This window comes from Armigeres subalbatus, chromosome 3, assembly GCF_024139115.2.
Source record: "Armigeres subalbatus isolate Guangzhou_Male chromosome 3, GZ_Asu_2, whole genome shotgun sequence".
Lineage (NCBI taxonomy): Eukaryota > Metazoa > Arthropoda > Insecta > Diptera > Culicidae > Armigeres > Armigeres subalbatus.
Genome location: NC_085141.1, coordinates 191,855,094 through 191,879,843, shown reverse-complemented (window position 1 = coordinate 191,879,843; position 24,750 = coordinate 191,855,094). Strand labels below are relative to the sequence as shown.

General features: G+C 38.7%; 1 protein-coding gene across 1 annotated transcript in view; it reads left to right on the top strand.

Moving 5' to 3' along the window:
- Window positions 1-24,750, top strand: part of LOC134220710 (ras-associated and pleckstrin homology domains-containing protein 1) — a 171,193-nt gene that overhangs the window by 32,742 nt on the left and 113,701 nt on the right. The window contains exon 2 of the mRNA XM_062699808.1: window positions 17,296-17,382. Coding sequence (XP_062555792.1) covers window positions 17,308-17,382 — 75 coding nt within the window. The 5' untranslated portion in view covers window positions 17,296-17,307. The remainder of the gene's footprint in view (window positions 1-17,295; window positions 17,383-24,750) is intronic.

Here is a 24,750-nt window from a genome sequence, read left to right as displayed (position 1 = left end):
GTGCACCGCCCGAAGGGCCGAGAGGGTAAATTCAATTTGTGAGGCAATATTTTAAACACAGGTGACAAGCCTTCCTTTATGTCTCTGTTATATTGGCGAAACGAGGGCAATATCTTCCACTGCTGACCAGCTGTTTTCCCGGCAAATATCCCCCTCTTGCTAATATAACTTTGAGTCACGCTTTTGATTTCGAGCAGCTAGTGCATAGCTGTGGTGAGCAACATTGGTCCACTATTTCTGAAACCCATCTTGTCTAGCCGCTGACAAGGCTCGAGAACGATATTTCCACCATAGATTGCACAATTTACATCATACTTCACAACAAAACCGCATTTCACAAACAATAGAGCACCAGCTCTGCAGCATCAAAGTAACATTTTACGAGCAGCCAGAAAATGCCCTTTTTGCTTCGCAATGTGGTAAGTGCAAAGTTGTGGAAAAGTCATATCTACTATCTTTCTCCCGTGTTCTTATCTGTTTCGCTAATCTCTTGTTTATTGCATATTTGTGAAAGGGCACTGTGGAGACAATCAAGCAAACATTAATGGCGGAATTGGGGCCCTTTGCTATACAAAATCAGCGTGGAAGTGCTTGCAGTCAGAAGCGTAATACAAATGTTATGTGAACGAAGTGCTTTGCTGTTTCTCCGGTGAATATTTTATTGGGTGGTAACAATCTCTATGCTTTTTAGACTTGACATAAGAAATAACTTTGAAGTTCATAACTGGACCAAATTCGGGATGCCTAGCCAAAGTTAGGTAGGTAATTTCGATTCCCGGGTGTCATATTCCACCTCTTGATCGCAAAATAATGACATACGACTTGTCGCAAGCCATATTTGTATTTTTATTTTCAACTAGTTGCCCCGTTATTCGAGGAGCAACGTCAACGTCAAAACTTCTGTTTTTCTACATGCCAAATATGGTTCCATTTGCTTGATTAGTTCTCGTGTTATGCGGAAACCTGTGCTGACACCAATTGTAATGACTCGCACATGGCAGGCAATGCTTCTTTTATACACAAACAAATCTTGCGATGGACCCGGAGGCCCGTGACATACCGCATTCTGATGTCCGTGTTAGAAATGGACGGGATTGGTTACATATGAAATTTTTGCTGGCTTTGCAAAAATTGAAATGTTCAATAGCTTATCGTTAATATTCAGTTAATATTCAGTTTCAATGAAATAGACAAATTGCTGGAAAGTGTCCGAGTCGATTGATATATTAATCTTAAAAATCCATCGAAAGATAAAGGCGCTAGTAACGTTCGAAATCTTCCCTTTCAGCGTAACGCTCTCGATTTCCAAAAATCTAAATGACACCCAGTATAGTAATGAAAGACGTAAGTCCTACATCAAAAAAGAACACATACACACGGACAGACAGACATTTGTTTAGCTCGACCAGCCGAGTCGATTAGTATTTAACATCATGGGTTTCCGAGACTTCTAGGAAAAGTTCGATTTTGGAGTGAAATGATAGCCTTTCGGTACAACTTTGTTGTACGAGAAAGGCAAAACTGATCATACTAGCCAGGATTTACATCGAGTTACAGTTTACAGTACATCGAGTAAGGAAAAGTGCACCTCATTGAAATATCTGCCTGGTAGTTACCTGCGGCCCTTGCAGAGTAAGAACTGTGAATTAACACTAAGACTACCATCAAAAATGTTATAGAAAAAATTACGCTACTCTAGGACGAACAATCCAAAATAACAATTTTTCGGACGTTCCGGATTATTCGGAAGGCTGTCTGGTGGCCACTTGCGGTTACAGCTGAGTAAGACTTTTAAATAGCTCCAAGATCACCGTCAGAAATGGATTAGAAAAAATTGCGCTGCTCTAGGACAAACTTTCCTAAACGACCATTTTTACGGGCGTTCCGGATTATCCAGAAGGCTATTTGGTGGCCAGAGTGGCGATTATAGCAGAGTAAGAACTTTGAAATATCTGAAAAATCGCTGTCAAAAATGGTTTAGAAAAATTTCGCTGCTCTAGGACGAACTTCCCAAAATTACCATTTTTACGGACGTTCCGGATTATCCGGAAGACCATCTGGTGGCCACCTGCGGTCATAGCAGAGTAAGAACTGGGTCTTAGCTCAAATATCCCCATCAGAAATGGTTTAGAAATAATTGCGCTGCTCTGGGACGAACTTCACAAAATAATTTTTTTACGGACTTCCAGGTTCTCCGGCCTACAATGAGTGAGTGGTGAGTGAGAACTGCGAATAAACTCTAAGATCAACTGATTAAAAAGATATCTTAGTCAATGTGTTGTACTTTTTACAACAATGTGAGTCCCGGAAGGTTAATTGCAAGGTTTTTAAACCAAGTTACCGTTTTTGCATTTGTATAACTTGAGGCTAACACGATGATACTCCTATGCTCAAGGAAGTCGAGAAGATTCCCAACTCGTAAATTTACCAGACCGGAAAGGGAATTGAACCTAGTCACCCTCAGCATGGTCTTGCTTTGTAGCCGCGCATTTTACCGGGCCCTTTAAAACCTTGAAATGAGAAGCAGCTTAATCCGGTGGAAGTTCACAGGAAATCTTCGATTCCTGCGTTGTATTTCAATTTTTATTCAGGGGGTCCATTATACGCACTTGGTCAGTCCATTACTAGCGCTCATTCCCTAATTGTCAATAGAGGTCAACGTAATTCGCCTTGACGAAGCCGCGCTGCTGCATCTCGCGGAGATGAACGTGTGCGTAAGATCAGTTTTTTTACACGGTTGGAATTCATTAATTTCTCGGTTAACCTGAACTTTCACAGCTTTTTAAATGCCCCCTGAATTTTCTTTGATTTTTTGTGAATTTTTCGTGGGCTAACTCATTGTTTCATTGACGCTGAAGGTCTTAAACGACTAAAGCCAAACCGTGTAAAACAAACCTGAGTGTATATTGACATGGTGAAAATAGGAATTATGTTTGTAATTGCTTTTAAAATGTGTTTAACGGAGATATACTGAAAACTTTAAAATACGTAGGTTTAGAATTTTAGAAAACTACATGTTAGGCTACCTATCAACATATGTTTTTTAAATCGAAATAATTCAACTTTCGTGTTCCCTATCTAAAAGTAAATCAAATTTCTAACTCGAAAAATCAAACTATTTTCGGCTAAAACGTATTTTAAACGTATTGTCATGCCGGGTGAAATAAAAGAGCATCACCCAGCCCCCATTTTGTTTTCGCGCTGCCGTCAGGGCCAATGATTGTTACGATACAATTAATGATCCTTAGTACAGAAAAGTGCGTCTTACGGTTCCTGGAATGTTGCAACTTAGGGAGAATTCACAAAGTACGTCAAGCAAAAAGTTACGATATTTCACGCATAATAAAAATGTCAGTTGTGCGTTACTTCCGTAAAAGTGGAGTGCCCTTGGAAATGCGAGCACTTTTGGATTTAGGTTACGTGAGGAGCGTCCTTAAGGCTTTTTGGTGGCATGTTGGAGTTAATGCTGTAAAGCGGCTCTCTAACAAATATGTATGGTAAAAGAAAATATGACTAAACCTCGTGGACCACGGAAATTGAGATTTTTTTCAAGAAAATCAGCACTCTTCTAAAAATAGAAAAAACGAAGTTCTCCTTCTTTTAGCAGATAATTCAGTTAGCTGCAAGGCCGGAATGTGCTAGTGTAGCGACCCTAAACGCCGTCCATTTATCAAAATCATAGGGTTTTTGTAAATAAAGAGGCGAGTAGTATTTTGAACTTGGTGTTACCAAGTCGAAAGTGAATTGTTCGTGAGTTTTATTCTCCAACAGTGATGACTATGTCCACAACTAACCGCTCGGTGGAGTGCACTAGTTGGGGATGTAAATCTAATAAGAAGAAGACGACAAGAATGCTTAAACTATTTTACACTGAATCGGTTCATTAATATTACGTTATAGGATATTGCAATAAACGAACGACTGAAAAGATGGGCGTATAATTTTGCATGTCATAATTTCTGTTCGGCAACTGAAACACAGCACCCATGATGTCAAGTAAGTATGCATATTGCAGACTTGTTTTCACATCGAAATAAACTTGACACCAACATTCAACGCCTCTCACAAAATACCGACCCGTAACCAGATACGGCGATTATTGCCATATTGCTCACCGGCCTGTGCTACATAGAAGAGGCTTTACTAGTCTGCCTACTAGCCGACTAGCCATCAACTTATACCATGCTGCTGTTCTGCTACCGAGGTACAAGGGATTTACCTATGGATCAAATTTCTTTACTGCCATGACTTTGAGATGTGATGCCTTGTGTGTAACACGATGGTTACGTATAATAGGACGCCTAACGACACGGCGAATAGATATGTGTCCCATTTATCGCACGTCATAAGTTATAACGTTTTACCCGATGAAAGTCCCATATCACACGGCAGTGCAGCAGAAGTGGCACATATCGATTACACAGCTGGCACGCATCTCCGGTCTAACAAAAATGCATACATCACTCGAATGACCTCACTTCTATGGGTGGTTAAGACCGGTTCTATATTGAACGATAATTATTATATTGTTTTAACACTTACTTTCGAAGATTCAACAAATTTCATTTGCCCTGAAAATGCAGGTTCAAAGGAAAGGCATCGACTAATGCGAGCCGTTGGCTATGTCCAACAAACAATGCATATCTAATTGCTTAGCGTATGTTTAAACTCGACCAATATTAGCATTAGCGGTACAACTTGCCAGTGGGTCATGCAGCTTGCGTGTACATAAATTAGAAAATTTGTCGCAACAATGTAAAATGTAAATTGGACTTGTGTGAATATTTCAATAAATGTTTTAAAAGAGCTTATCAACCATAGTTGAACTATTTCCTCTTTCTTAATTACTGAGGCTTTCAGCTTTAGGTTGACTAGCCTCAGCGACCAAAAAAGTTAAGCATACTTAACCCTTCCGTTACCAACACTTCTTTTGAAGACGAAAATAAAAATCAAATATGATCCGGAAAGTACAAAACTACCATAGATTGCCATAACTTATACATGAAGTTTGAAGTGTCGCATGATGGTATTCGCCTATTTCCGTAAAGTGACCCCGTAACAGATTCCAGCGGAACGTCCGGAATCCGGAATACACACCATATTTTGGACCAATCAGATTTCTGATCATTTTTTAATGTTTTTAAATTTTTTTTGCCAAGTTTATGCGTCGTTTCTAATCAAAATATCTAAAATAATCATTTCTGAACTATGTGTTCTAAGAAATGGCTAAAAACTAACACCCATTTAAAATTCCTATTCTGGAAACTCATACAATTTCTAAACTTTAATAGATTCCGCTTCTTTTGGTGAAATTTGCCAAAAAAAAGTTTAATGACAATCAAATTTTAATTTACACCCAAAAAGATTTTTATTTTCGTTTCCAAAAGGTAGGTTGGTAACGGAATGGTTAAATGTGTATTTTAAATTATCATTTTGACAACAGCATTAGTCCATTTAATTAGAGAAATTCAATCGTTCTCAAGAAGAACGTGCCTATTTTTTTCTCTCTATTGTTGAGGTTTTCAGCCTTGGACTGGTTCACCTCAGGTGGCTATTTTTATGTGGGGCGTTCACGTGTAAAAGTAAATCTAATTTGTTTCATGAATGACCCCGTTTAAAAAACAATTAAAAACTATGTCTGTCCACTACATATTCATGTTCTACAGCTGTTGATAATACTTGACCTGCTAACACAACACTTGCCTCCATTATGATGTGTTTTGTTTTGAAATCTGGGTCAGTCGGTTCCTTTTCATAAAAAGTACCGACTCCCTTGTGTGCAGGCGGAGGGGGTGGCAAGTGAGAAACCGTCGTCGAACGTCGCACCTCGCCATTTCAATGAAGCCCACCATTTCCCGGCAAACAATTTCGCCAAGCTTTTCCCTCATACACTGTTATACAAGTTGTGTCTTCAGGAAGAAAGGAGAAGCGGGAAGTTGGTACCCACCGAGATAGCATTCTGTTATATTTCAAACTCCCACGACGATACACGGAGCATGTCCTCTTCACGTATGAATGGAGTACCGTTCGGAATACAATTCCGGAAATTATGTAACAGAGTCATCATATGACACAGATTTTAAGAATAGGGAATAAGGAAAAATGTGAGAGACACAACATGGCTTGCTTCAGATTTCAACTTATAACTTATAGAAATTCGAATCAGCACGGTACAAAACTTGAGAAAGCGACAAGATGCAGCAATACTGTGATGTGAAGCTTTGCAATACGGGCGGAAAAGGATTACCGTAATAAAAACTTCCTCCTTGCCCGTGTACGGGCTCGTAATGGAAAGATGGAGCTTTTGTATTTTTCATTTCCCACCCCGGCTTTTGTACTTCTAGGGTAATTTGATTTATGGTTAATGTTTTCCAGCGTGCTAAGAGGAATGGCTTATTAACAATGAAGATCTTATCATGCTTATCATGAAATCAATATTCTAGTTAGAAGAGTATGTATAATGGTATTTTGCGCCTCTGTGGCGTGGAGTCTGGTCTGCTCAACCAGATCTTGTCTTAGACACACATGTGTTCGTTCCGGTTCGTCGCAGAAAGCCGTTGCGGTTTCTTTAAATAAGAGCGGGTATCAGATTATAGATAAGTATCCAATCTGCAACCCAACGGCGTAAATCTGTATGTTCTTCAATGATATAACATGTTGACAGTTGATTGGTGAGGCATAACATATCATTATATAAATAAATTATGAATCCAAAAGTTTTAGGTTTTCGATGAATGACCGCTTTCTGAATTTTCGATTCATAAAATATGGACCGCAATCAATTATGAATGCAAACCATTTAAGGGAGGCTACTACCTTGTGAGGTCAAAATAATTCCATCATCTGTAGATTTGTTTCGTTGGCTTAATGAAAGGTACGCAGTTAAATTTTACTCAGCTACATGTTAGAGATGGTTTATTGATAATTTGTTTAATGATCAAAGGCCTCCATAGATGGCGGCTCATCAGCGGCGATTTTTCTGCTTTAGGTAAAAGTTCCCTTCTTAAATATATCATAAAAACATTTTCTTATTGCATAGGTTCACTTTGTTGCATAGAATCGATTTTCGAAAAACGAGTATGAGGTTGAAAAAACTTTGATTTTCATCAATCAAATCAAAACATAAAATATCAAACACTTGGGAGGGTTCGTGCACCATTGTGCCTTATGTTCCTCCAATCCGCAGCGTCGGCAGAGCTTGCTTCTGCCAGGGCCTTTGCAGTCCCATTGCTTGTGCCCCGGTTCCAGGCATATGAAGGAAACTTCGAGTTGCTCACATATGCCCACAGGGCACGCCGACCAACCCACCTTGACGCTCCCTAACTTGACTACCTTGGAGGCGTCCGCTGCAGATAGCCGAACCAATGCTACCTGCGTCCCGGCTGGACCTTTCCGCAGCCGAACGATTGCGGTGGGCGTCTCCACTTCACACTGTCGCCGCAGTGCCGTGACGAGCTCTTCGACTTCGGTGATCTCGTCCAGGTCTTTAACCCTTAGATTCACTCCGTCGTGAGGGCTCTCACCTTGACCGTCTCGCCTAGGATTTCCTCCGCCAACTTCTTGTAGGCGGCGCCATTATGCGAGACGCCCCGCTTCAGCTTGAGGATCATCTCGCCCGTCCGGGTACGTCTTATTTGACGTACGTCGGCGCTGAGTTCAGTGAGCTTAGTTTAGCTTAGTTCAGCTCGCCCCTGTAGCAATTGGTGCCTCTCCTACACACTTGATTTTTTATCGGGATCTCTGCGAAATGGTCAACTTTTACCGAGATTCGCACAGCTGTGCCCCAGCAAACATGTTTTTTGCCAAGGTTTCTGTCAAAATTGCTGAAAATCAGCAAATAATTGGCCGAAAATCAGCTAACAAGCAACATTTTTACCGGAATATCAGTTTTTATTTTATTTTGCTGGGCTGCAGAAATAAAAACTAAGTGTGTAGACTTCTTGCTACCCTCATTCGCCTGGGCCTTCTTTACAGCCCTTGACGTCTTCGGTTTCCTCTTATTCTTGACCTGGGTCAAGGAGGCGTCATCCCCCTCTATTTCCCTGGTCTGGGGCCGCCACCGTCTTTCCTAGGTGGACGAACCTTTTCAGATCCTTCCTCCCCCGGTTTGGAGGTACCTGGACGGGGTTCAGCTTCCCAGCCCCACTACCCTTGTTCGGGGTAGTAACCCTCCGCGTTTTGGAGCAGCCTCAGGGACCTCACCCCCTGGAGACTGTCTCCCCAGTTTTTGTGTCTGCTCCGTTGGATACTTGAGCCTCAGTCTGGGTAGACTTTGGCACCACCGTCTTCGCTGGCACGCTCTCGGTCAATTCGACCTTGCCCGAGTCCGCGAATCCTTGGTCCTTGGGGTCTGGGTAGACCTTGACTCCACGGATTTCACGGGTTTGCACTTGGCCGTCCCGACCGCCCTCTCCAGCTTGGCGTCCAACATCGATTTTCGAAGTTTCAGTAGGCACCCGTTGAGGTCCTTACTGATATTATGCTTCGATGACGCAAAGTCGATGATGGCGTCGAGCTGTTCCGTCGCCACCTCGAAGGCCGAAAGCCCATCGCGTTTGCGGTTCATCGTCCTCAAAAGCCATGGGCCGTCCATAACTCCTACCGGCGTAGCCGGGGAGAAGGTTAAGTGACCCACGCTGGAGCTGCGCACTGAGCTGCCGACTATTGCCTCTGGCCTCCTAGGCGGAGACCTGAACAATCCACCTCATGTGAAGGGGTTGTCGCCTATACTTCTACCACTAATTGAAGAATTGACTTGGTTTTCCATTTTGATCTCACGAGTTGCTCGGGAAAAGAGGTCCACCACGCCAGAGCCCAGCATGACGCGGAGGGTGCCCAGGTACCCCACAGGCTCCGTTAAAGGCCTAGCTTATTATTTCACTCCCTGGCTATGCATCCCCTCGGCACGGGTCACTTAACGCCTTGGGATTAGGGTTTAGGGACGATGGTCTCCTTGGTCGCACCCCCTCACTATAGCTGATGTCAGAAGGACAACAGTTCAATTTTTCAGGCACTTATCCTCAACCGATTTGCTCGCATTCGACCTAGGATAGGATGTGCCAATTAGTCATTAAAAATCGTACCGATTTTCTGTCAAAATCGTACCGGTTGCTGATTGGGTGAAAATGACAATCGATTACTTCGATTATGGTATCACATTTCAAAAGGGCAGTTTGTTGTTACCCTTTGGCCGTGTTGTTGGGTAATTAAATTGAGTTCACTGAAAAATTCAAAAGTTTGTTTTTAAATTTTTTTGGGTAAATTGAAGTTATGCTAGACTGCAAATGATCTATGGATGATTCTCAAATGTTATGCTAATTTAAAGCACGTTTTGAAGCATCATTGATTACATTTTAACCATTTTTACTCAGGAACGCATCTAATTCCTTGTAAAAACTTGTTTCTGTTAGTTTGTACCATCTTCTACGATGAATGATGAAAGAAATTAACGAGAAAGCTTCGAATTTAATAACAAATTATTCGGAGGATTTTGCATAAAAATGATTTGGAAGCACTGGCCACCACCTCGTTGAAGCAACCGCCTGAGGAAACAACAAGGCAGTTAAAATTGAGTTGTCATCCTATCCTAGCATTCGACGCAGGGATAGGATGTGCCAATTGTCTGGTTAAAATCAAAATTGATTTTCGTCAAAATCGTACCATAAGCGACGGTGAAAAATGATAACGATTACTGATTGGCGGTATCACATTTCAAAAGGGCAGCTTGTTGTTACCTGGCCGTGTTGTTGGGTAATTAAATTGAAATTACCGAAAAAATTCAAAAGTTTGTTTTTAAATTTTGGGTAAATTGAAGTTGGCGTTAGACTGCAAATGATCTATGGATGATTCCTCAAATGTTATGTGCTAATTTAGCACGTTTTGAAGCATCATTGATTACATTTTAACCATTTTACCAGGAACGTATCTAATCTCTTTGTAAAACTTGTTTCTGTTAGTTTGTACCATCTTCTACGATGAATGATGAAAGAAATTAACGAGAAAGCTTCGAATTTAATAACAAATTATTCGGAGGATTTTGCATAAAAATGATTTGGAAGCACTGGCCACCACCTCGTTGAAGCAACCGCCTGAGGAAACAACAAGGCAGTTAAAATTGAGTTGTCACATCCTATCCTAGCATTCGACGCAGAATCCTTAACCATATTGAAAATTGGCCAGATCGGACTATGGGATCGAAAGTTATGGGCAAAATACAAATTTATACAATAAATTGCATTCGACGCAGAATCCTTTCCCAATGTTTCCTATTGAAAATTGGCCAGGTCGAACCATGGGATCGGTTATGGCTAAAGTTATGGCTAAAATACCTTTTTGCCTTTCTCTTGCCTTACTAAAGTACGTAAAGGCTTATAGGATCGACTGCAAAACCGTGAGCTTTATGATATAAGGCTCGGAGACTTCATAGTGTTGTATACCAATCGTCTCAGCTCGACGAATTGAGGTGATGTCTGTATGTGTACAAAATGTGAGCCACACTTTTTAGTACTAAGCATTATCTCTTTACGATTTCTCTTAACTAAAGATTTCAATCCACGCCGATGGTGCTGCTCTAATTGTTTTCTATTAGAAAATTAAACTTTGGTTCTGAAGTTATTTAAAAACATTGTTTTTTGCCAAGCCCCCCCTGGAAAAAAATTAAAATCGAAAAAAAAATTCTACAGAAACCGCTTTAATGCACTCAAATGACTGCAAATAGACATAAATTGAGGGAAAAAGTGAAATGCTATACTCCTAAAGTGCAAATTTGACCTTTCTTATATGTTTTACTCATTTTTACAATGTGCGAGAAAGGCACCACCAACGCTAGGTGGATTAATTAGGTTTTTTAAATTTATTTTGAACATAGGCAAGATTTGAATCCAAAAAAGAATAAAAAAATCTCTCACTTATCATGTCTGTATACATTTACGATTTGTAGCATACCGTGAGAGACTTTTTTCGCAAGCTATCATGATACACAACTGATTGGCTATATCACTACTCCATGATAAATTCGTTTTAAAAGGCTCCAAACATAGGTTCTGAAGATGCATTTTAATTTGTTTTACACAGCACACAAAATATGGTCCCTAACACAAAATGAGCGAGAACAATGCGTTGTATCATCATTTCTCGGCGGGGCTGTTATCGGTTTGTTTTCTTGCACCTTATGCAGGTTCGATCAACATTTTCATGACGTGTAGTGACTCCAAATGGTAGTTACTCTCTATTATCGTTGTTCATTATCCTAACTGAGCGATTTCTGCGTAAAATACTGATCCCCGCCGTGCTTTGGCACAACTACAGACTTTTAAAGCTCTATGGCGTAATAATACGCAAATAATGATCCGAGAACAATGCGTTGTATCATCATTTCTCGGCGGGGCTGCTTATCCGGTTTTGTTTTTTCGCACTTGTATACAGGTTCGATCAACTTGTTTTCATGGCTTGTAGTGACTCCAAATAGTAGTTGCCTCTCTATTATCGTTGTTCGTTATCTATTGAGAGCGATTTCTGCAAAATACCTGATCATGGTGGTATTCTCAAGGGCTTCAACTTCTGAACTTTTAAAGCTCTATGGCATTAATAATACGCAAATAATGGATCCGTTTGTAATGTATATAACGACATATACCGGCACATGCAGTTCAAGTTTCTGTTGTAAAACGCCGTAAACTAATCAGCTTTTGTCAATAGTCTTTTAAAGACACATTACGAGTCCCTTCCACGCCTTTATTGGCCTGTGAATGAATGTTAAAAGTTGTCCATCCACGCAAAAAATACGCTATCCGCGTTGACCACAAACCTTTGTGAATGAAACTGAAACCTACGCTGGCCGCGCACGCCCAGGACTACTTTTAATACAGACCATGATGGAAATAAAAAATCAAGCGCTAAATCCTACCCACGTCGCCCAAGTCCTCCACACTGTTGCAAAACTGCAATGCAGCGGCGTGGTGCACCATATGTACGATTGATATTCATGGGACATGCGATGCACATTGCCGATGTTCGATCAACGATCCCTCATAAACTAGCCCCAAGTCGCAACTAATAAAATCCCATCTCACGGATATAACCATCACCTCAGGAGATTTGCTTACTAATGCTAATATAATGAAAAGTCTATATTATATGATACGAATATACGATTGAGATATAAGGGATCACAAAAAGTCAAATCTAATAAAACAAACCAAAAAAAAATATCACTATGGTCTCTATGTGGTCTGTTTTCAAAAATCTAAGAAATAGAAAGTCAAACTTATATTTTGATGCATGCTACCAATAACATATCACACAGTTGATCAAGCAATATTTTTTTTTCTTTTGCCATGTAAATTGTGGATAGTGGACACTATTACTGACCACTGCATCTCCAAACGGTAGCATTTAAGTATACGTCTGTAGCTATTATTCGTTCGCTTTCGCGCTCTAATTTGAACCAGTCCACACTGTGGCGCCTCAATCCGCCTTGGCTTCTTTCAAAAAAGGAAACAGCACTATTAATGTCGTTTTCGGTTTATTGCTGGGTCGAACCTATGGTTTCTGCACCGGATCCGCTCTAACAGCTGTCAAAAACGTTCGGTTATTCTGTTCAGGTTGGATCGCGATCCGCACCAGATCCGACACCAAAATGAATGGGAGTTCGCTCTGCCGATTTATCGAGATCCAGCCTAGATTCACCAATACATTACGAACACAAACTGTCAAATCCGGAATTGTTTATGTTTACGCTAAAGGAAAAATGAAAACGTAAAAGACACGGATGGGTATTTGATTTTGTTTGTTTCATTTGAGTTAAATTTACCAATTTTTTGCTGTCTTCCACGCAAAAATTGATTATTTAAATGTTGTGCTGTCTTCAAGTTTCTCTGATTAGGTAGATCGGATTCAGATATCGGCATATTTTTCGCTAGATTACCTCAGATAGGTGTAATGCTCCATTATAAACAAAATGAGGGTTGAACATTTTGTTGAAAATGTGATTTATAAAATGCAGTGACGAGAAGGTAGCTGCTATTTATTCACTATTACGTTGTGTATTCTGTACATATACTTATAGGTATAATTGCTCTATCGATGGGAAAATAAAGCGTACCAGAGTTTCTGCTGCTAGGTGAAGTTATTTATACCAAAATGTTTCATTACCATTATTTTATTCATTATTGCAGTTCTGTGCATAATTTGTTCAAGGTTACGGATTTGAAGAATATACACATAATGTATTAACTCTGGTATTAACTATTTATAAGGCTTTAGCAACTCTAAGGTTTGCCAGCTAACAAATTTAGGAACAAAGTTTTTCATACGAAATGTGCATAATTTGTGAGTGGAAGAAAGAATTTAATTGTAATTCGTTAAAAGCCGAACCAAAGACATATTTATTCCCATTGACCATTTAATATTATGTTGAATCTCCTGTTTAGATTTTGTAGTGAAAAATTATTTGCCTCTTTGTATATTTTGGTTTTTGCAGTTCTGACGAAATCGCAATTTATCCCAAAAGGGTCTGGGGAGAAAATAGCAGAAAGAATGCAAATAGCGCATAAAGAATGCTGCTCAACTCTTGTAATGAATTGATTCTTTGTTTTAAAATAAAGGCACCAAATCTAAAATAAATTTTGTATTGGATTTTTTTTACAAAGTGTTCCCATATTTTCTTGTTCTGTTCCATTTCAATGACATAATTGATAATTCAAATCTACTGTAACACAATCATTGTTACCCAAAAAAGCCATATATAGAATCCAGCATAATAGTTTATCGGGAAACACGGATTGGCATAAAATTTTCGTTTCACGGCAATCCACATTGCCGTCGTCATCTCATCTACAAGCTGCTAATCACATTAATTTATTGATGGATTAATAGTCATTTTAAATCATTAAACAATTAACAGAAGAAACTTCTGATTTCCCCACTAATTCATGAAACAAGAAAAAAAAATAACACTAATAACAAAATTCAATAGATAAAATATATGCCTGTTTTCTGCCAGCTGATAAAGAGTGCGAATTGAAAATACAAACAGATGATAGGGCTTGAGTTTTCACCAATACCCATCATACTGACTCGATCCTGATTCACGTTTTTCGTTCCGGTTATTCAGAGTCAGGATTCGGACCTGACCCAGGTTTAAAACCGAAAACGACATATTAAGGGCCTTGCCTCTCTCTGGCACTAAACACCGCCAACAAGGGATATATGGTAATCGTTCCACGGCGGGTGCAGTAGTGGAAGACAAACGAGGTTCGCGCCACCGACGACGCCAGTTCTGCACGGTCAGTTGGATTTGTGACATGCAGATTGAATTATTAAATGATGGAAACAGTATGCATTGCCGTCATACCTACACAAGCAGAGTGTAATCATCTTGGGGCTAAGCTGCCGCTCAGCGGTCGAATTATCACATCACGCGACTGTCATATTTATGAGCCTATTCATGTATTCCAAATAGATGCATTTTATATAATCAAAACTGGGAAGCCCCTTCGCTGTACGGGTTTGGGTCAAAGGCTTCCAACCAGGTCGTAAACAAACATTGTGTACATTAATAACACATAACCATCTATCGGTGTCGTAACTAAGATCACTGGAGTCGGTACAATTTCTCGTTTTTTTTCAAGTAGCAGAACGTTTGGCATTGAACTTAGTTTTTTTTAGATTGAATATAATTACCACTAAGAAAAAATGAATATGAACATCCAAAAACTGGAGATTTCGTGGTAACAAATAATGGCTAATCGGAGATTTCTGTACAACCCCTGGAAATTATTAATATACTAATGTATCTTCCTTGACCTAAAATATGGGGTAACCTATAGGCTTCCGTTATGACAATAAATAAATTACAAATTACAAATAATCCCATCGTTGTTTTTAATGCAAAATGATCATGTTTGAGGATCGAAATCTCCATTCCGAGCTATTAGATTGAGTTCCAATTTTGCCCTCTAGCTTAAAACACCTGAAATTTGCTTTTTAACTTATATAACAGTGTTAACTAACTCAAAAACACATATACACGGTTTTTACGCGGGGTACGTGTATTAGTTGAAACCGCATAAAAAAGTACGTAAATCCTGAAATCCGCGTAAAAAATGATCCAGTTAAAGAAAACGCGTAAAAACGATTCCTAAAACACAAACAAACACATACACAACATTACTTCTCATAAAAACATGTTTCAATCAATTGACCTATCAATATTTGCGCAATCATCAGAACAGCATGAAAGCTAATTATTGCAGTATTCAAATTAATTCATGAAAAAATGTTACTTAGGTCCTTTTGAAAAGTTAAGCGAGAAATCTGTGTCTCTGTCAACCATATGTTTAGGATGCTACCCGTATGTCCAATACCGGAGATTCCTCTTTATCCATACCGCAAATAGCTTTGTTGAGGTTGAGTAGGTAATCTTTGATCATATGCCAGCTGACTAAACAAAATCATCGAAGGTAGATGGAGTTAATCTGCGTGGCGATGGCGACCCGACGGTGACAATCTGCGTGGGTACTTGTGTGCCATTTATAACCGCACGGGCCTGCATCATGGGACAACATTGTTCAAACGACAAACCAGTGGCATGGCTCTTGATTAACTCTTAACGGTTAATTTAACACCTTGGTCAGCTTCGGAAGCGCCATTCAACCCACAACCGGCCAGCACACTCTTCCTGTCAACGTTCACGGCCTGGAACTTGTTTTGTGATGATCTCTCAGACATCACATAATTTAGAAAGTTACAGCATCGATATACCCAAAGCACATGCATTTGTAGCGCATGGGAAGAATATATGTGAAATAAAAAGCCCGGCGGGGCATGATGTGAAATAAACCATAGCATCCTGTACAGTATATAGAAATGGAAAACCATTGATTAATTTCTTACATGTGAACGCAGGTATCCGATTGCCTAATCGCTAGAACCGCAGAGCGTTGCGGTTTCACTCCAGCAAATAGCTACGGGGAGTGTGGATGTGCACGTCCTAACATTTATCTGTGTCTCGTGTTGCCAATGCCGCGATGTCGAGAAATTAATTCAAGATCATTTCTCTCGCGGCGCTAAAGAAGAGAACATAAATTTTGTTATTTATTTACGAATATGCAATGCTCTGATACTTGGGCTGAAAATTGTAATTGGAAAATTCATTTACCTACTGAGAAATCGATGGCATATTTGTGTGCAGTATTTTTATAATCTATAGTGGATAAATGTGCACTTTTTGATTGTTATCGCATGAGCTTGTAGCATATGTGCTAAAGTACGTAAAATATTTGAAAGTTGAAATACGAACTTTGTTGATAATATTCGAACCATCTATAATCCTAAAACGTACTTTGACTAAACATGTCATACTCAATTAATAAATTATCAAACTCCAAAGTGGCTTGTGCGGTATGTATATTAAAGATGTCTGTATTCTGCTCGATCCATAGCGGCACGTTGACAATTATGCAGTCTGATCTAGTTTCATCCTCATCCTGATCAGTCTACTTTGTCGGTTATTACTAATACATTCAAGTATTCACTTTTTGTGACAAATATTTATTTTGTTATACCTTATACCATGTTGGCTTCTTCTTCTTCCCTTCTTCTATGGCTCTACATTCCAACTGAAACTTTTTTTTGTTTTTTTAATTAGTGTTTTATTAGCATTTCTACAGTTATTAATTGAAAGCTTTCTATGCCCACAAATGCATGAGTATGTATCTCGTGTGGCATGTACAATGGATAAACTATGCCCAGGGAATCGAGAATGTTGCCCACCGAAAACATTCTGCACCGGAGCGAAAATCAAACTTGCCATCTCCGGATAGACAATCCTACGCCTTTGCAAACAAGGCTAACTAGAGACCCAGTCATGTTGGCTGAAGAAGCTGAAGTAATTCAACAGTTTCAAAAATCTATAAACTCTACTCCGGATGAAAAAAATATAATTACTCTATAAGAGTAAACATAAGTCTTATTTTGTTAATAGAATTTATTTATTGTAAATAATTGATTTTTTCATTAGTCTATATTCATTGGTGACACATTTTAAAAAACATTCAAATGCTCCAATGTTAATTTTTCTACAATATTATCAAATAAAATTTGTGACAAGATTCTATGCTCACGAAATCCATCGTTGACCCACCCACAGTGACGGTCGAGTGTCGATGCTTGCTTCGCTGGTAGTATATCCATCGGGCGCTTTTCCTATATCCAAGCGATCAACACGATTTTCTCCATCCATGCTTGTTTTTTTGCTTGCTAATGGTGAACATGCTTCCACTTTTCTCATTCCAGACTGCAACTACGATGTCAACCTGTCTCACCGAGGACCCCGATAAGCTGCTGAACGAATGGCTCGGAGAATTGGAAAATCTGATCGGGGTAAGTTGAGGTCGCTTGAGTTCAAACTAATTTTGCACCTGGAGCTGTATGCAAGGGCAGCATCTTCAAATCCTAATAGGTATTCAATGACCAGTTTTCCATTAATCATGCTGAAATATGAAATCAACTCAAACTGGCGCTGACTGACGGGGTGCTTAAAGTTATTCCATTTATGAATTTAATAACTTCACCGGGAGAGTGATGAATCGCCACTTAATGATATCGTTTCGGTCGGCGACGATAAAAGCTCATTAATAGCACACTTTAAGCCCATAATAGGAATGTAAGAGAATTTTCCACGCATGTTGTACGAAGGTATGTGCCGTTTAGCGGAGCAGCACTTGGATGTGGATGGAAGTGTGGAAAGAACCGCAGCACGCGACCATTGATGTGTTTATTCCGCTCATCCGCTTCACCCAGCGGTTCCTATCCGTGCCCTGTGCAACACTAGGCGGCATTTCCTGACCATCACACGTCTGTCGTCATTGCCGTTGAACGTAGGCGAGTAACTGGTTCAATTTCTTGGCTACAATTATTTTACAAGATTATATCGTGTGTGCATGATTCGTAAATTTCCAACAGTTATGCAAGTAATGTAACATAATTTATTTCCGAAAAGAATTTAGAATTGTTTAAATTTGTAATATTTTAACCAAGTATTCAACTGAAGCATTCCCATGCGAAACGACTGGTCGCCCGGTAAAGGGTTTAGAAGTGGCAGAGAACAGGCAGGCAGCTACTGCTTCTGATTGATTAAGAGCCGTGATATTATGTAACATAGTGCAGCATCATCGTCGTTGCTGTGTTTATTTTAATACCAGTCAGCGTGTGGTTCGTCGCATATCGAAACTTTTGACTCTATACTTTGATGTTGCATCCCTCTTCAAAGTACATAACTGGTTTTTGATGTCATGATGATCAGCTGGAAATGGTTCATTAATGGGTTTGTTGTTATTTTTTCTAGTGGTTTTGCGTTCTTGTACAATGATAAAATTGTTACTAAATTAATGTGAATTTAATTTTCAAACTAACTATGGCAATGCTTTGATGGATTTATCGTGTGCACTTTTAATATGTTTTTGCGTCATAACGACGTCATTCGTGTTGATAGCTGTCTCAATGAAAGGCAAGCAAAGAAACATAAGCTAGAATGGGAGTGAGTAATATACTATAAGAGTACAATTGTGTCATTTGTTCCAATATTTTTATATACGCAGAAGAATCATTTTTGGGAGCCACCCTTGACAAATGTCTTTGTTCTAATAAGGATGTCACAACGCCTTAGCCTGTCAAATAAACGTAATAGATGATAAAAAAGGATGTCGCAATTTTAATTAGAATTCATGAGTAATGTATATTTAATATGGATTTCATGAAGGAATATAATTGGATGGTACATCATTCAAAACACAACCGAATTGATTTAAATTTTGCTCAATTAATCGACACAAATTGAAGCAGCATTGAAGGAAGACAAAATGATATCAAACGTAAGCGTATACGATGACAGAAGAAAAGAAATTGGCCAGAGTTGTGAAAAGTTTACTACATTTTTAGGAAGACACAAATTACAAAAAGACCAGATCATATCCGATCACTAGGGACGCCGCTATCTCTAAAATGAAGTGTCCTATTTCTAAATGATCCAGGCTTTATACCCTTTCATTCCAGTTATAAACATTTTCCACTGTTTTATTTTTGTTCGGGATGAACCACTGTGTCCATTACATTGAACTTTTGTAGTAGCTTCTTCCACTGATAGATTTGATGTGTTTTACTTATTTTAACAAACTTGGCCAACCTACCCCGAACAGGAGAAATTGACTCAATAATAGCTCATTCTGTTATTGATACCATACTCTGTTATGAACTAGCCTTCCATAAGAGGAAAAAAACGAAAATTATTATGCCCAATACTTCACTGCCCATGATCGCATATTTGTAACACTCGCATTTTTGTTCATTTCGTAAAAATCCTGTGAATCGCTCAGAAAGCTCAATTTACTGCATCTAATCCCACAACAGTAAAATAGGCTTTACTCTCTTGCTTATCTGTGGTAAGCTGGAAATGTTTGAATTTGTGGGGAGGACTGACAAACGATTTACAAAATCAACCAAAATGCAAATGTTACAAATATGCGATCATGGGCAGTTCAGGCATAATATACTTTGTTATAACGATACCAGCGTTTAAACGCATTATTATTCGTTTGGTTTAATACCTGAGCATGTTATGCCTAAAGTATTTTACATATTAATTTTTGGTATTATTGTTTGGTATTTTACCTCTTATGCCTAGCCTTGCCAATTTCTGTTATCGAGGTCGTCGCGCTCGGGTATCCCAGTCCTGGAGTTTGTTGGCCGATTTTTCCCGCCGCATTTGTTTGTCCCAATTTTTTCCATCGATGTTTTAAAAATGTGCTCTATAAATGTATGTTTATGACACCGAAAACCGTATTTTGAAAAAGTCTAATCAGAATGAGTACAGACATTCCGAACCAACCAGCCCCGGTGTCCGCTAATTAAGAAAGTCTTTAGTTAGCATTGCGAGCCAAGGCGAATGATTGCCCATCCGGAGATGGTGAGTTGTATTCTCGGTCCGATCAAAAGCCAATCAAAACAACAACAACAAAAATGTCTAGGATGCTTTCGATTGTGAAACATTTTCGTCTTCCTGGGCATAGTGTATCCATTGTACTTTGGGTCAATCAGCTGGAAACGATAAAAAAGTTCATTTAATCATTGTATAATGTTCTGTGGAATTGATCTTTAACATGTCAACTACCTTTATTGCAATTCTGAACTCAATCGGGCATACCGAACCAATTACTAGAACGTAAGAGTGGCGGAGGTTTATTTTCCTATGTATTTGGGAAAACCCTCATGCAAACTTCAAATCAAATGCGCCAGCTTATGCAACAAGCGATTGAGCTGAAAATTTCAGAAATTGATTTTTTCACCCAAAGCCACAATCCTGGAGGATGTTCTGTACAATTCGACAACATTTTTTCTCCTTATACAAGGCTGGGCCAGTCTAGTCTACATGCATATACTTTGCAGCATACCGCAGAATGGTAATCCAAAGCACTTTCTTCCTCCGCAAGAATATCCAAAAGGTCACATAGAGGACACCTAGCCAATAAACCACCTGCTTTTGCGGTAACAGAATATTACCATTTCTTTTATATCTAAATTTTATTTATATCATTTTGATTTTCTACCATTTTGAGATAGCATCAGCTGGCTATGTTTTTCATCAGTTGCATGAGGAAAAAGTTCCCAAGTAAAAACGATACAACTAAGAGATTATTAGAACAGTTTCTGCTTAGCTAGGGCATATTGTTCCTCCTTCTCCTAACTTTTTCGAAAAACTTTAGAATTGGTTTTGTTTTAAACATTTTAAAAAGCTGAAGAAATATATTGATTTCTTTTCAAACATGGTTTTTATCAACATAATTTTGTTTATGATGTGACAAATAATTGTGGGAGCAAGCTTGCCCATGTCATCGTAGCCGGTCAGTTTTTTTTCAAGTTGGTGGAAATCTTTGTCTAAATTCCCTAATTCCAATAGGTAGGGTATCGGCAGGTATTCCGCAAGCTATTGCGCTTCGACGCACCCCTCTAAAGCTGCAATTGCATCTTTAAATTCAAGTTTAACACGCTACATCTCAAATTCTCGAGAAAGCACACAAGATTACGGAGGAGTTTTGGCGAAATTATATTTCTGTCTTTTTTCTATGGTTTGAAGTGCTTTTGTTTCCAGGAAAATAAAACCATAATAAAGGGCACATTTTTCTCAATTGAGTTGCAGAAACTGAACACGTGAATCGCATATTTGTCCCATATGAATAGAAAACCTAGAAAAGATGGGACATATATGCGATTCACGGCAGTTAGGTCGATACAAATATTGTAAAGCAATTATGTCTCCCCCCTAAGATTTTTTTGCTCAAAAATAATATTTTGAGCGTAGACGAGCCAGCCTAGAGCTGAAAGTCTCCTTAATAAAGATACAAAAAAAATATATATATTTTGAGTGAGCAAAAAAATTGATAATTTTAACAAATCCGAAGAGTTTTTTAATTTCTTTTTCATTTTAATATTTATTTTTTTTTTATATTCCTCCTCTTTGACCTTCCGGATACCAGTCAGAGATAATTTTAAATTATTATTTGTCATCTAATTAGACACAGTATATAACGCAGAGCTTGTTTATAGAAATAACTATTTTGCTGCACAACTAGCTGAATTAGCAAGTCCACAATTTTTACAAAATTATTCGTTTCCTTTTTCGATTTACAATGAATTTGGAAAAACTGAAATCAAAATCCAATCTCTTCGATGCAATGGTTTTTCGTACATTTGTATGAGAATTTCAAATCTTGATCATCTGTACACCCAACCTGTGATTGTTAGATTGAGATAGAGAAATAGAGGGGTGTTCAATACGCCAAATTATTAGGTTTTTCGAAATTGATTTAAAATAGTTCCAGTGCAGCTGCAGTTCCAGTTCAAAATTTATGAAATTTTGGATTTGGTTTCAGCTTTCATAATAGAATTAAGATATGTCATAATCTCAATACCCTCAAAACCCCCAATTCTGTATATGAACCTACCAAAACCTTTATAAGAACTGTGCATATGCGAAAATGCTAGATTCTTATACAAACAAATATTGTATGAGACCTTACAATTTTACAAGCTTTTACATAACAATCTTACAATTTCGCATATGCCCAGTTCTTATGCAGATTTTGGTAGGCTCTTATACAGAATTGTTAGAAAATCTAACAGTCGCTGGTTGGGTGTATATATAACACGAAGTTGGCATTTTCATTCGATAAATGGAAAGATCGATTTGTACAAATTATTGCATGTTTACCTAATTAATAGAAAATATGTTATAGTAAAACTTAAAAAAAAATTAAAAAATCATTCCGAAGAACCGATTTGTTTTCTAAATAAATTGTGAACGTAAAAAAATGTATCTGAAAATTAATCAATTTTTGGCGAGACAACAATGCATTAAAAAATCTTAAGTAACAGAAGTGGAAAGGAGATTAATTGATTATTGTTTCAACTATGGTCATAACTGGTGCTATGGCCACAATCGGTACACCTACCCTAGTTACACAAAGCATAAAACATTGTAGAGCTGTTTAACCTATTCCAGCTTCTAACCAAGAGCCTACTGGTCAGATCACTGACTCTTTTTTTATATACAGGATCTCACTCTCACTCATGTATCCTGAGCATCCCTAGGGGTACATAGTGCCATCGTGACGGCTACTGGACGGCTACTCGCTTTAGCCTTGACCTGGGACCAGGTCAGATTCCTGTCGACTTTTTTTTCCTTGTTGAGGCTACGCCGCCACAAGCCCCATGGGTCTGCCTTTGCAGCGATGCCCTGCTGAATTCCAGTCTAGCGCTTGCTTACAGATTTTAGATGTGTGGCCGACCCACCTTCATTTACGCTCTCGAATTTCTGTCGATATCGGTATATGATGGCATTGTCGATGGAGCTCAGCATTCGAGATCATATTGTGAGGCTACCAGTACATCGCGGGTATGGTTTAGAAATGTTTAGCATCGGTGCTATTCAAAAGTTTTTAAAAATCGTTTTTTACTCAATAAAATAACCAAATAAAACATTTGTGAAACGATTTATTTCATTAATTTTTGTTCGACAAATATTTGTTAATATCTGTTCAACACTTTGAGACAATAATATCAACACTTATCTGTAAATATTACTATTTTTACAGAATACATGAAAATTGCACATAAAATGCACTTTGATGCTTATTTGACCCCAAAATCCCTTAAATTTCCAACTTTTACCAACAAAATATATTTGATGCCCTTCTGTGGATCCATAGTGAAGAGATAAACACAATTTTAGAACAATGTCTTGAAGATAAAATGACAAATAGTTTGGAAACTCGCGATATATGGGGCATTAGGGCAAAACGAGCTCAATGACTACATACAGAAGCGTTCCACGTCCTTGAAACAGCACTTTTTCGAATAAGCTCTTGATATCTTCTGTAAGTTGTTCGTGAAGAAAGTTATCAATTTTTTCCACCTTTTAAATCGTATTTCCCCATTGTGCATCGGTTGATAAAATACTTGCAGTTTCCGCGTAATCTCTGCTGTTCGGGATGAACTACTGCGTCTAATGAACCTTTGTAGTCTAGCCGTGCCATTTGTTTAGTGCATGGTTTTCTGCTTCATTTCTATTGAGAAGAAATGAAGTAATCGTTTTTTGTTCAGATACTAGAAGACATGACAAACTTTGTTTCGCCCCAAAATTGATTTATTCTCTGATTAGATCTCGAGTTATGCATAAACTTCTGTTTCATTTATATGGGAGCCTCCCTCAGAAGAGGGAGCGGTTTCGAACCACGACAAAAGCATATCTTCCCTTCCAAAACCTCCACATGCCAGATTTGGTTACATTTGTTTGAGTAATTCTCGAGTTATGAAGAAATTATTGTTTCATTTGTATGGGAGCCCACCTTTCCGAAGTACGGGAAGGTCTCGAACCATTTTAAGCACCTTCCCCGGTCCCGAAATCCTCTGCTTACAAATTTTCACGCTGATCGGTTCAGTAATTTCCGAGTCTATAAGGGTCAGACAGACGAAAATTCATTTTTATGTATATCAAAATAGTAGGAGAAGATATATAGATCTATAGAGATTTCTCTAATTTAATGTAAGGCCTCTTTAGATTGCGGTACCACTATTTATACCCTTCGAGAGGTGAGAACTCTCAAATGGCGCGCCCCTCAAACAGTTTCGGCTTCAACAAAAAGTGGAACAAGAAGTTCTAATATATTTTTGCTTCTTCTTATGAGTTCCTAATTCATTCTTGTACAAAGATCTGATTTCCTTGCGTTTGGCATTTCGGAATCTCTCCTTTACACAGAGCTCTAATCAGGGGAGGGGGTTCAGCAAATCCACCAAATTCGTATCCGCTTATTTCCTGATTGAGCTCTGTAGCTTGGAGATTCATGTCGTCGGCTTCGAAACCAGCCTGAGATTGAGTTACATTTTTATAATTTACTCCATTGACTCCATCCAAAATGTGCAAAAGGTGGGTAACCTAAAAGCAAATTATAGCCGTTCCATACTCTTCCGACCATTACTCATAAGTATTAACAATAATAGTAAGAACTAGAGGACAGTGTGGTAGATCTTACTCCGTAATGCACCACGAAAATGTGTCTACCTGGGGAAAAGCATTTCGTACTCAGCCGCTTATATACAGGATCGTTTGGATTATTATTGTTATTCATTCAGATTATGGCCGAAATGAACTCTGTTGGTCATGTAGCGAATCCTTTTCTATCCAACTCGTTTTTATGG